This window comes from Oncorhynchus clarkii, chromosome 27 (genome assembly GCF_045791955.1).
Source record: "Oncorhynchus clarkii lewisi isolate Uvic-CL-2024 chromosome 27, UVic_Ocla_1.0, whole genome shotgun sequence".
In the NCBI taxonomy this organism is placed as follows: domain Eukaryota; kingdom Metazoa; phylum Chordata; class Actinopteri; order Salmoniformes; family Salmonidae; genus Oncorhynchus; species Oncorhynchus clarkii.
The window spans coordinates 23866125-23880788 of NC_092173.1; the positions used below are offsets into that span (position 1 = coordinate 23866125).

A 14664-nucleotide genomic window follows, 5' to 3' on the forward strand; every position below is an offset into this window, starting at 1 on the left:
AGTACAGCATCATATCAAAACAGAATGCAAATCATCTTTGGACATGCCATCCCCACCTCCCCTCCCTCCTTATAAGTGGAATGCAGTACAAATGGTTACATAAAAAATAACTAAGAGCAATTGTTAGATGTGTATAGATGGCCAAGAGGGCAAAAAAACAATAAAAAAAAGCAATGTTATTCATCTGAAGAAATGAACTGCCATCATTATGACAACCTTTGGTCAGAGTAAAAGTTAACCAAAATGTAAAATAATTAACATACAAATATGTGGATTAATAATACTTAATGTTCTTGGTGGAACTTGAATAACCAGTTGATAATAGTATCAAATCAATAGGTAAATAAAAAGTTAGTGAGACAAATTAAACTGTCTATAGTTGTACATGCAGTGTATTCTGTGTGACCACAAAATATTCAGAATGCTCTATTCAATTATTAGGTCCAGTGCAGTCAAATTTTACATTTTCCTATGCTTTATGTATATTTCCACACTATGAGATTGGAATAATACTGTGAAGTTGTGAAAATGGTGATAATGCTCTTTTAGTGTAAGAGTTGTTTGAACATGCAAAGCTTCTTGTTCTTCTTGAACATGCAAAGCTTCAAGCTTCCCAGTGTATGTCCTCCTAAAGGTAGAATCTCCACCCCCACCACCACCTATTATGACAATCATACTGCTGTCAGACATACCTAATAGTAGACCCAAAGTGTGGTATCAAATACGGCACAGTTGAATGTAGCAGTGGTGTTCTTGTCCTCAATTTCATCTGGATCATTAAACTGCTCTTCCTCAAAGGCTTCTTTGAAGTGATCTTCATGATCCTTCAAGCCCTTGACGAAAATAGTATCCTGACCGTACACCAATGGCTCCATATTGGTGTACTCTTTGATTTTCTTCTCAACTTTGGCTTCCTGATTCAGATGGATTTTGTCAGTCTTCATCTGAGGAATTGTGTTGTGTGACTGACAGTTAACTACATGAATAACTCAAACAACAATATATCATTGATTTTCCATTTTAACAACCATAATCTACAATGTAAAATATTTAAGTTCATATTTACTCAACAAAGCAAGGCATCTGAGCTGAGGATAGCTTTTAAAACAAGCTTCCCACACATCTCTAACTCTGCTTGCACTATACCTTTAAAAAATTCAAATAAAATGTCAACATACAGATTTGAAGACTGGTTGATACTGGTTGATATTTAACATTAGGTCTATACTGTACACACACAAAAATGTGGGTTCCTCAAGGGTATTTGGTACAGGTGATGGTTAAATGTGGAACCATAATGACACAAATAACCCTTTGAGCTTTTAAATGGTTCTTTACAGTTCACAAAAGGGTTCTTTGCTCTTTTAATTATAATTAAATTTTAAGGGGAGGCAGGCAGCTCATTAGAATATTTTGGGGCATGGTTTGCGCACAGCTGTTTTTATGCAACTGTGTGGGAGAGTGTCATTCCAGTTTAGCTCATGTGTTGTGTTATATCATTGCATATTTTATATTACTATGGCCATTGATTACGTTTGTAATCGCTTCAAATAATCTGCTTAGACCCCAACCAAGGATCATCAAAAGCCGTGCTATAAATTCTCGGACAACCCAAAGATCCTAGATGCCCTTCCAGACTCCCTCCACCTACTCAAGGACGTCACAGTACAAAAATCGGTTAACCACCTAACTGAGGAACTAAATTTAACCTTGTGTAACACCCAAGATGCAGTCGAACCCCTAAAAACAAAAATAAATTTGTCATAAGAAACTAGCTCCCTGGTATAAAGAAAATAACTGAGCCCTGAAGCAAGGTTCCAGAAAATTGGAACAGAAATGGCGCCACACAAAACTGGAAGTCTTCTGACTGGCTTAGAAAAACAGTACCGTGCCATATCGAAGAGCCCTCACTACTGCTCGATCATCCTATTTTTCCAACTTATTTGAGGAGAATAAGAACAATCCAACATTTATTTTTGATACTGTCACAAAGCTAACTAAAATTCCCCAAGAGAGGATGGCTTTCACTTCAGCAGTGATAAATTCATGAACGTATTTGACAAAAAGATTATGATCATTAGAAAGCAAATTACAGACTCACAACACTGTCAGTACCTAGGATCAAGGGAGACACTCAAGGTTTTTAATACTATATCCCTTGACACATTGACGAAAATAGTCTTGGCCTCTAAACCTTCAATCTGCATACTGGACCCTATTCCAACTAAACTACTGAAAGAGCTGCTTTCTGTGCTTAGTCCTCCTATGTTGAACATAATAAACAGCTACCTATCCACCGGATGTGTACCAAACTCACTAAAAGTGGCAGTAATAAAGCCTCTCTTGAAAAAGCCAAACCTTGACCCAGAAAAAAAAAAAAACTGTTGACGTATATCGAATCTCCCATTCCTCTCAAAAATGAAAAAGCTGTTGCGCAGCACCTCACTGCCCTCCTGAATACAAACAATCTATACAAAACACAGTCTGGTTTTAGACCCCATGATAGCACTGAGACTGCACTCATGAAGGTGACCTTTTAATGGTGTCAGACCGAGGCTCTGCATCTGTCCTCGTGCTCCTAGACCTTAGTGCTGCTTTCGATACCATCGATCTCCACATTCTTTTGGAGGGATTGGAAACCCAAATTGATCTACACGGACAAATTCTGGCCTTGTTTACATCTTATCTGTTGGGAAAGATATCAGTTTGTCTCTGTGGATGGTTTGTCCTGTGACAAATTTTGGTGATCCACAAGGTTCCGTTTTAGGACCATTATTGTTTTCACTAAATATTTTACCTCTTGGTGATGTCATTCAGAAACATATTGTTAACTTTCACTGCTATGCGGACGATACACAGCTGTACATTTCGATGAAACATGGTGAAGATCCAAAACTGCCCTCCCTGGAAGCCTGTGTTTCAGACGTAAGGAAGTGGATGGCGGCAAATGTTTTACTTTTAAACTCGGTCAAAACAGAGAGGCTGGTTCTAGGTCCCAAGAAACAAAGAGACCTTCTGTTAGATCTGACAATTAATCTTAATGGTTGTACAGTCATCTCAAATAAGGACCTCTGCATTACTCTGGGCCCTGATCTCTTTTTTTCCCCGAAAAAAATCAAGAATATTTAAAGGGCAGCTTTTTTCCATCTTCGTAACATTGCAAAAATCAGACACTTTCTGTTAAAAAATGAGGCAGATAAATATATCCATGCTTTTGTCACTTCTAGATTAGATTACTGCAATGGCTACCCGGATAAAGCACTAAATACATTTCAGTTAGTGCTAAACACTGCACCTAGAATATTTACTAGAACCAACAAATTTGATCATATTACTCCAGTGCTAGCCTCTCTACACTGGCTTCCTGTTAAGGTTAGAGCTGATTTCAGGTTTTACTGCTAACCTACAAACCTACATGGGCTTGCTCCTACCTATCTTTCCGATTTGGTCCTGCCGTCCATACCTACACGTACTCTACGGTCACAAGACACAGGCCTCCTTACTGTCCCTAGAATTTCTAAGCAAACAGCTGGAGGCATGGCTTTCTCCTATAGAGCTCCATTTTTATGGAATGGTCCGCCTATCCATGTGAGAGACGTAGACTCAGTCTCGACCTTTAAGTCTTTATTGAAGATTAATCTCTTCAGTAGGTCCTACGATTGAGTGTAGTCTGGCCCAGGGGTGTGAAGGTGAACGGAAAGACACCCTTGTCTCTGCCTGGCCATTTCCCCTCTCTCCACTGGGATTCTTTGCCTCTAACCCTATTACGGGGGCTTAGTCACTGGCTTGCTGGTGCTCTTCCATGCCGTACCTAGGAGGGGTGCATCATTTGCGTGGGTTGAGTCACTGGTGTGATCTTCCTGTCCGGGTTGGTGCCTCCATCGGATTCGTGCCGTGGGGGAGATCTTCGTGGGCTATACTCGGCCTTGTCTCAGGATAGTAAGTTGGTGGTTGAAGATATTCCTCTAGTGGTGTGGGGCCTGTGCTTTGGCAAAGTGGGTGGGGTTATATCCTGCCTGTTTGGCCCTGTCCGGGGGTATCGTCGGAAGGTAGTGTGTGTGTGGCCCCATAGTGACACCACGCAATATCAATGCAAATAACATTGTGACACCATGCAATATCAATGCAAATTTCATCATTCAGCATTGGAATTTCACAATCTATTGTCTAATAATAATGATTAAACCACAATTTAAATCAGAATAAGATACTATTTGCATTAGATAAGATTATCTCACAAATGTATCCCACAAATACTACACTCTGCATTTAAAACCTTAAAGGGCTATTTGGCTGTTCCCATAGGAGAACCCTTTCAAGAACCCTTTTTGGTTGCACTCTTTCTAAATTGAACCCAAAAAGGTTCTACCTGGAACAAAAAAGGGTTCTCTTTTTTCTGAGAGTGTACATTCTAGATTAAGGTTGTGAGTCAAAGGTTAGTAGAAAACCTGGTATTTGGCTGAAATGAGCCCTTAAAGGGCAGCCCCCGAAGTGACTATTCTAATCAACTGTATTCAAGAATTTCCTCTGCATTGATCTTACCAACCTCCATTGTTTCACCTCTGAGAAGCAGAGTATATCCTTCCTGTTTGGCCCTGTCCGGGGGTATTATCGGATGGGGCCACAGTGTCTCCTGACCCCTCCTGTCTCAGCCTCCAGTATTTATGCTGCAGTAGTTTATGTGTCGGGGGACTAGGGTCAGTTTGTTATATCTGGAGTACTTCTCCTGTCCTATCCGGTGTCCTGTGTGAATTTAAGTATGCTCTCTCTAATTCTCTCTTTCTCTCTTTCTTTCTTTCTTTCTCTCTCTCGGAGGACCTGAGCCCTAGGACCATGCCTCAGGACTACCTGGCATGATGACTCCTTGCTGTCCCCAGTCCACCTGGCCGTGTTGCTGCTCCAGTTTCAACTGTTCTGCCTGTGATTATTATTATTTGACCATGCTGGTCATTTATGAACGTTTGAACATCTTGGCCATGTTCTGTTATAATCTCCACCCGGCACAGCCAGAAGAGTACTGGCCACCCCACATAGCCTGGTTCCTCTCTAGGTTTCTTCCTAGGTTTTGGCCTTTCTAGGGAGTTTTTCCTAGCCACCGTGCTTCTACACCTGCATTGCTTGCTGTTTGGGGTTTTAGGCTGGGTTTCTGTACAGCACTTTGAGATATCAGCTGATGTACGAAGGGCTATATAAATACATTTGATTTGATTTGAGTTTACATCCGGTAGGTCTGCTATCTGATTGGAGGTTAACTTTACTGTAATACTATTGATCATCAACTCAGTTTTGGAATCTAGATAGCTCAGATGCTTATAAAAGGGTGTTGGATTCATTGTTCTTTCTCTTATGTTCCTGACCTGCTGTGGTGAGATACTCTCTCATTTCAATTTCAATTTCAATTTATGGACTTTATTGGCATGGGAACCATATATTAACATTGCCAAAGCAAGTGAAGTAGATAACAAACAAAAGTGCAATAAACAATAAAAATGAACAGTAAACATTACACAGAAGTTCCAAAAGTATAAAGACATTTCAAATGTGTCTATATACATATAATATGTCTATATACAGTGTTGTAACAATGTGCAAATAGTACAAAAGGGAAAATAAATCAACATAAATATGGGTTGTATATATAACGGTGTTTGTTCTTCACTGGTTGCCCTTTTCTTGTGGCAACAGGTCACACATCTTGCTGCTAAGATGGTGGTATTTCACCCAGTAGATATCAGAGTTTATCAAAATTGGGTTTGTTTTCTAATTCTTTGAGGATCTGTGTAATCTGAGGGAAATATATGTCTCTAATATGGTCATACATTTGGCAGAAGTTTAGGAAGTGCAGCTTCGTTTCCACCTCATTTTGTGGGCAGTGTGCACAAATGCAGAGTGTAGTACTTTTGGCCCAGCCTGTCTACGGCGGCCTTTCTCAATAGTAAGGCAACGCTCACTGAGTCTGTACAGTGTCAAAGCTTTCCTTAAGTTTGGGTTGGTCACAGTGGTCAGATATTCTGCCACTGTGTACTCTCTGTTTAGGGCCAAATATCATTCTAGTTTTCTCCGTTTTTAAAAATGATTTCCAATGTCTCAAGTAATTATCTTTTTGTTTTGTCATGATTTGGTGGGGTCGAATTTTATTGCTGTCCTGGGGCTCTGTGGGGTATGTTTTTGTTTGTGAACAGAGCCTCTGGACCAGCTTGCTTTGGGGGTGCTTCTCCAGGTTAATTTCTCTGTAGGTGATGTCTTTGTTATGGAAGGTTTGGGAATCACCTCCTTTTAGGTGGTTGTAGAATTTAACGGCTCTTTTCTGGATTTTGATAATTAGCAGGTATCGTCCTAATTCTGCTCTGCATGCATTATTTGGTGTTTTACATTGTACATAGATGATATTTTTGCAGAATTCTGCATGCTTAATTTGGTGTTTGTCCTATTTTGTGAATTCTTGGTTTGTGTGCGGACCCCAGAACTCACAACCATGAAGGGCAATGATTTCTATAACTGATTCAAGTATTTTTAGCCCGATCCTAATTGGTACGTAGAATTTTGTGTTTCTTTTAATGGCATAGAAGGCCCTTCTCGCTCTTTCTTTCTTTCTTTCTCTTTCCCTCTCCCATGACCTATGGGCCATGGCACAAGCCATGATTTATTTTGACCATGCTTGGAATAATGCATTGTAACGCTTGTTAATGTTTGTAACTTAAGCTTTATGCCTTGTATGCCTTGTATGTCAATCCATTCATTTTACAAAGTAATTAAATACACTTGTACACATACTGAACACAGACACACATTTGCACAATATATGCTATTTATCTTATGGAGTCAGATAATTCATTTAATGGGCTAATTGCTTTGTCGTATTATGAGTCGCATGTGAGGTATGTACAGTTGAATTCGTAAGTTTACATACACCTTAGCCAAATACATTTAAAAACTTAGTTTTTCACAATTCCTGATTTTTAATCCATGTAAAAATTCCCTCTTAGGTCAGTTAGGATCACCACTTTATTTTAAGACTGTGAAATGTCAGGATAACAGTAGAAAGAATGACTTATTTCAGTGTTTATTTCTTTCATCACATTCCTAGCGGGTCAGAAGTTAACATACACTAAATTAGTATATGGTAGCATTGCCTTTAAATGGTTTAACTTGGGTCAAACATTTCATGAAGCCTTTCACAAGCTTCCCACAATAAGTTGGGTGACTTTTGGCCCATTCCTCCTGACAGAGCTGGTGTAACTGAGTCAATATATTTGTGGAGTGGTTGAAAAACTAGTTTTAATGACTCCAACCTAAGTGTATGTAAGCTTCTGACTTCAATTGTATATAATATACTGTATAATATACTGTACACATTCAATATTACTGCCTACAGACTAAGATTTGTACTTTTACTATACCATGTATCAAGGCACATGGTGAGACCCAGGAGGCAGATGGTTGGTGTCTTACAATGTTTATTAATCCAAAAATGGGTAGTCAAGAGACTGGTCTGGTACAGGCAAAAGGCCAAAACCAGTTCAGAGTCCAATAGGTACCGAAGGGCAGGCAAATTCAAGGTCAGGGCAGGCAGGATGATCAGGCAGGCAGGAAAGTAGTCCAGAGTCAAAACTGGGAAGACTATGAAAAGAGAAGAGAAAATGAGTACGGGGAAAAACACACTGGGTGACTTGACTAAACATACAAGACAAACTGGCACAGAGAGACAGGAAACACAGAGATAAATACACTGGGGAAAATAAGCGACACCTGGAGGGGGGGGAGACAATCACAGGGACAGGTGAAACAGATCAGGGCGTGACACCATGAGGAGTGGGTCATATCACAGAATGTCAGTTTAAATAATATCTGGAATGAGTTTCATTACAAAATGCACATTAATAATAGTTACATCGTCTACATACAGTATCTACTTCCTCCTAACCTCATTCATTTTGTGACACTAACCTGATCACCAATATCCTCTGGTTGGTCTTTGAAAGGTACAGTGGTAATCCCAGGTAGATCAATAAGTGTGAGGTCACATACATCAGGAGATGTGATTTCCAGCGTGATCAGGTCATCACAGATCCCAACACCGTCTCCGGCTAGAGTATTCTGAGCTTTAAAAACAGGTCATTGGGTAACATTACTCACCCCTGTAATCGTACCGTTGTGAATTTGACTATCTATTGAGAACTATAAGCCAACATAAAATGACACTGTCAGTGTGTATCTACTGTATATTGTGGGGAATATAAAGTGAAATGTAATGCTTTACATTCAGTTGAAACTTGCACACCTGTTCTGACCTGAATCTCAACCAATGAGGGGTCCTCAAAAGTCTCCACTATCCCTTGATAACTGATTTTTACCTTCCATTTGCCTCCAAAACTCTTCCTTAGTTTCAATTCCAATAGACACCTGGTGACAATACCTAAGAGGAAATAGATTTGTTTTAAATAAAAGTTGCACCCAATTGGTATTTGTTATGCAGCCTATAAAGTGTAAAGAGAACATTTACTGATCTAATGATGCAGTAGCAGATGCATGACAACATGTTTCTTCACGCAGCACTGACTCGAGGAAGACCCAGTTGGGTAGAAACATATTTCTCCATGCGTCTGCTACTCAAGATAGTTTTCAACTGATCCATCTCACCACTTCCTCTGGGTAGTGCCACCTCAGATTCTTTTGTTTTTAAATTTTTATTAAACCTTTATTTAACTAGGCAAGTCAGTTAAGAACAAATTCTTATTTACAATGATGGCCTACCCTTAACATTGCTGGGGCAATTGTGCACCACATTATGGGACTCCCAATGACGGCCGGTTGTGATACAGCCTGGAATCAAACCAGGGCCAGTAGTGACGCCTCTAGCACTGAGATGCAGTGCCTTAGACCGCTGCGCCACTCGGGACCCCAAGATAATGCATCAAGCACTGGTCTCATACCACAGCAATGGCTGGCAATGTCAGGTCCTTCTCGATTCCAGTCGATCTCTGAAAGTCAATGAGTTCGATGAATGGTCGCACTTGTCTATCCAAACGGCTGTAGAATAGAATACCCCACTTTGCATACCAGTGCTATATCTGCAGACAAATAAATATACCAAGCAAATGTAGGAAACCGAGATATGTGTGATACAATTCAAAGGCAATCAGTTATGAATTAAGCTGGAAAGGATGTCTTTAATTTGAAAATGGGAAACAAACCTGGATAAATTGTTTGGATTTCAACTTATCTTTACTCATCCTCAGAACCTGCATCGGTCTGTACATTGCTCGATGAAACAAAAATGCACCAAGAATACATGTAAGGCTAGATGTAATTTGTCCTTGGGTTATAACTTTCATTTTTCATAAAAATAAAGAAGACTTACTCAGTATTGCTCAAATGTGTTTGTCAGAGTAGAAAGAGCACACTGCAGAGACCTATCAATATACCTTTGTACTGCAACCATCTGCAAAAAGGTTACTACCCCAGAATGGACACAGTCTGTAGCATCAAAACAATGGCCACATACTGTAAAGGACTGGCATTATATGATCATCTGCTGATTTCAAAGAAATATAAACGGGGTGCTCCAGTTTATAATAAAGGATAAAGGTCAATCTATGCACTCATCTAAGGCCTGACTACTATTCAAGAGTAAAAAGGGTAGCAAGCATTCAAACTGAGAATAGACAGCGGAAAATGATTTTGGGAGTACCATTAATGTTGAATCAAATCAAACTTTATTTGTCACATGCGCCGAATACAACAAGTGTAGACCTTACCCCCTTAAGGATTGGACCCTTTCTTTCAATTTTCGCCTAAAATGACATTCCCAAATCTAGCAGCCTTTAGCTCAGGTATTGAAGCAAGGATATGCATATACTTGATACCATTTGAAAGGAAACACTGAAGTTTGTGTAAATGTGAAAAAAATGTAGGAGAATTTAACATATTAGATCTGGTAGAAGAAAATACCAAGAAAAAAACAATAGTTAAATTATTATTATTATTATTTTTTTTAATTTTTTAATTTTTACCATCATCTTTGAAATGCAAGAGAAAGGCCATAATGTATTATTCCAGCCCAGGCGAAATTTAGATTATGGGCACTAGATGGCAGCAGTGTATGTGCAAAGTTTTAGACTGATCCAATGACCATTGCATTTCTGATAAAAAAAAAACATTAAAAAATTCAAAAATATAAAAAACTGAAAAGTGATGCATGCATATTGACCCCCTTTGCTATGACGCCCCTAAATAAGATCTGGTGCAACCAATTACCTTCAGAAGTCACTTAATTAGTTAAATAAAGTCCACCTGTGTACAATCTAAGTGTCACATAATCTCAGTATATATACAAAGGCCCCAGAATCTGCAACACCACTAAGCAAGCCACACCATGAAGACCAAGGAGCTCTCCAAACAGGTCAGGGGCAAAGTTGTGAAGAAGAACAGATCAGGGTTGACTTAAAGAAAAAATATCAGAAACTTTGAACATCCCACGGAGCACCATTAAATCCATTATAAAAAAATTGAAAGAATATGGCACCACAACAAACCTGCCAAGAGAGGGCCGCCCACCAAAACTCACGGACCAGGCAAGGGGGCCATTAATCAGAGAGGCAACAAAGAGACCAGAGATAACCCTGATGGTGCTGCAAAGCTCCATAGCTGAGACTGGGGTATCTGTCTATAGGACCACTTTAATACTGAAACTGGAGGGCGCTCGATTCAAATAAATCATAAATATTATGGATATGAAACATTTAGGTAGATACAAGTTTCTTATATCAGTTAAAAGCTTAAATTCTTGTTAATCTAACTGCACTGTCAGATTTACAGTAGGCTTTACAGCAAAAGCATGCCATGCGATTGTTTGAGGACGGCGCCCACATCAAAATATTTTTCCACCAGCACAGGTTTCAGAAATTCACAAATAGCGATTAAATATTCACTTACTTTTTGAAAATCTTCCTCTGATTTGTCATCCAAAGGGTCCCAGCTACAAAATGTAGTGTCATTTTGTTAGATAAAATCCTTATTTATATTCCAAAAAGTCTGTTTACTTGGCGCCATCGATTTGAGTAATCCACTCTTTCAATATGCAGAGAAAGGAATCCAAAAAGCTACCGCTAAACTTTGTTAAAACAAGTCAAGTACTATAATGTTTAATATGTAATTAAACTATAATATTTAATATGGAAAGAAGTATGTTCAATAGGAAAACGATATTTGCAGGTGTGTGTCCTCTTTGTCGTGCGCGTGTGTGTCCCTGTACTAAAACTCATTATTTTTCCTCGTTTTGGAAGAAACAAGCCTAAAATGTTGAACAAAGACTACTGACACCCAGTGGAAGCCATACGCATTGTATACTGGGAGATAGATTTAATGATTTTCCTATTATGTTCCATTGGAAGAGCATGGGCTCTCAAAATAAGAAAAAATATGATTGGTTTTTCTTTGGATTTTCTCCTACCATATCTATTGTGTAATAGTCTCCTACATTATTTAAACATTTCTACAAACTTAGCCTGAAGAAGACAGAGCTGGGCTTTACGGAAGAGTGTCCAGAAAAAAGCAATTGCTTAATTACCGTGAAATGCTTACTTACAAACTCTTAACCAACAGTGCAGTTCAAGAGTTAAGAAAATATTTACCAAATAAACGAAAGTAAAATATAATAAAAAGTAACACAATAAAATAACAATAGAGGCTATATGCATAGATAATAAACAGCAAGTAGCAGCAGTGTACAAAACAAATGGGGGGGGGTCAATGTAAATAGTCCGGTGACCATTTGATTAATTGTTCAGCAGTCTTATGGCTTGGGGTTAGAAGCTGTTTAGGAGCCTTTTGGTCCTAGACTTGGCACTCCTGTACCGCTTGCCGTGCGGTAGCAGAGAGAACAGTCTATGACTTGGGTGACTGGAGTCTCTGACAATTTTATGGGCTTTCCTCTGACACCCCCTATTATATAGGTCCTGGATGGCAGGAAGCTTGGCCTCAGTGATGTACTGGGCCGTACGCACTACCCTCTGTAGCGTCTTATGGTAAGATGCATAGCAGTTGCCATACCAGGTGGTGATGCAACTGGTCAGGATGCTCTCAATGGTACAGCTGTAAAACATTTTGAGGATCTGGGGACCCATGCCAAATCTTCTCAGTCTCTTGAGGGGGAAAAGGTTGTGTCGTGTCCTCTTCATGACTGTCTTGGTGTTTGGACCATGATTGTTCGTTGGTGATGTGGACACTAAGGAACTTGAAACTGTCGACCTGCTCCACTTCAGCCCGTCGATGTTAATGGGGGCCTGTTCGGCCCGCCTTATCCTGTAGTCCACGATCAGCTCCTTTGTCTTGCGCACCTTGAGAGAGAGGTTGTTGTCCTGGCACCACTGTTGTCGGTGACCAGGCCTACCACTGTTGTGTCGTCAGCAAACTTAATGATGGTGTTGGAATTAAGTTTGGCCATGCAGTCGTGGGTGAACAGGGAGTACAGGAGGGGACTAAGTACACACCCCTGAGGGGCCCCAGTGTTGAGGATTAGTGTGGCAGAAGTGTTGTTGCCTTCCGTTACCACCTTGCAGCGGCCCGTCAGGAAGTCCAGGATCCAGTTGCAGAGGGAGGTGTTTACTCCCATGGTCCTTAGCTTAGTAATGAGCCTCGTGGGCACTATGGTGTTGAACGCTGAGCTGTAGTCAATGAATAGCATTCTCACATAGGTTTTCCTTTTGTCCAGGTGGGAAAGGGCAGTGTGGAGTGCGACTGAGATTACATCATCTGTGGATCTGTTGGGGCGGTATTGCGAATTGGTTTGGGTCTAGGGTATCCGGGAGGATGCTGTTGATGTGAGCCATATCCAGCCTTTCAAAGCACGTCACGGCTACTGACGTTTAGGCAGGTTAGCTTCGCTTCCTTCAGACAAGGCAGTATTTTACGAGAGCCCCTACTCACTTACAGTGGGGCAAAAAAGTATTTAGTCAGCCACCAATTGTGCAAGTTCTCCCACTTAAAAAGATGAGAGGCCTGTAATTTTCATTATAGGTACACTTCAACTATGACAGACAAAATGAGAAGAAAAGAAATCCAGAAAATCACATTGTAGGATTTTTTATGAATTTATTTGCAAATTATGGTGGAAAATAAGTATTTGGTCAATAACAAAAGTTTATCTCAATACTTTGTTTTATACCCTTTCTTGGCAATGACAGAGATCAAACGTTTTCTGTAAGTCAACAGGTACAAATATTATTTTTTCCTTGAAAATGGAAATAATACCACCAGACTGGAATGGCAAAGGGACATGAGCTCCGCAATGGTAGAGCCCTATCTGTGCACGTGCCTGGGTGACATACAACAGACTGTCTGAGGGAGCTACAGCCATAAAGCTCTTAAAATATTCCGTGATTTCCATAGTGGAAGGCGAACAAATTCCATATTTTTCGTATTAATAATGTTCCCTATCATCCATGTGGTATGTTCTTCTTATTTTTTTTATATTTCAGAAATCATGGCCCTTTGATTTTAAACACTCTTGACTGAGATTGATTTATAAAGGTTTGGCACAATGCTGTGGTCCAAACAGAGGGATTCCTTCTCTATCACGTGTGGTGTTGAGGGATATTATGTTGTAACACTGAATTACAAAATCAAAACGTAAAATTTGTCTTTTTCTTATTAATAACGTTCCATGTTGTCCTTGTCGAGAAGACGGCGCAACCCACAAAAATATTTGCTTTGATCCACTGCGGGGAAAAAGTCACCAGATGCTTGCTGAGTGTGGATTCAGTTGATGTCTGCCGTGCTCCAGCTCTATTTCTGCCCCATGCAGCCTCCTTCCTTCTCTCTTCTCCCTCTGCACTGTATCTCTGGACCTCTTTTAATCACCACCCTGACAGCAGATTGCAAATGACATTAGTTATCAATCTATCAACCCATCACTGCTCTGCTCCCCTACCCCCATTCCGAGAGGAACCGCCAACCCATGTGCTCAGCACCGGCAAAGTTAATCACAAACGCCACAAAGAGAGAGGGGGGAGGGGGGAGAAATGAGACAGAAAATCTGAAAAAACATTTAGCATTTTAAATAGCTGCACCACTCCGAGTCAGCCGAGCCCCATTAATTAAAGGACACGGCCCGTTGCAGCTGAACTGAAAACTCACTCCTATTCACTGTAAGACAGTGTCAGAGAGAATTATATTTTTCTCCCTCACAGTAAACCACGTAATCTGGGCTACAGACTATCATAATTGGATGAGGATGATTTATGCTAGGCAGAGGGAGAGCAATGATAGGGAAACCCTCTGCGCTCACTCACTCAGTCAGTGAGGTGCAGTAAGTGTAACAGGTCTGGCCAGTTATTCACTCACACCCATCTCCATCCCCATCCCTCGCCCAGAGTTAGGATTTATATTTGATTGACATTTTCATTTTACAGGATGAATTATCGATGACTTATTCTGGCATGTTTGCGTAATTGAGGAGAGTTTAATATGCACACCATTTATCTAGTGGAGCTGAAGTTGGAACCCGTTGTTAAGGGGAATAGGATAGTCATGTGCTCGAAGGCTGATACAACAGCCAACAGAATACACAGTATCCTGCTCTAAAGTGTGAGGTGTGCTAGCCTCAAGCCTATCCTATATGGCCAGAATTTACATTCAGAAGTGTTAAGAAGAACAGCACCAGTA

The 14664-nt window shown here is 40.2% G+C and overlaps 1 protein-coding gene across 1 annotated transcript; it reads right to left on the minus strand.

The window, feature by feature from the left end:
- Positions 1 to 692: 692 nt before the first annotated feature.
- Positions 693 to 12613, minus strand: LOC139385741 (interferon-induced GTP-binding protein Mx-like). The gene is made up of 5 exons (XM_071131013.1): positions 12492 to 12613; positions 8930 to 9030; positions 8282 to 8416; positions 7948 to 8102; positions 693 to 944 (listed from the first exon to the last, which is right to left on the minus strand). The coding sequence occupies exons 1-5, from the start codon at positions 12611 to 12613 to the stop codon at positions 693 to 695; spliced, it is 765 nt and encodes a 254-aa protein (XP_070987114.1).
- Positions 12614 to 14664: the final 2051 nt, after the last annotated feature.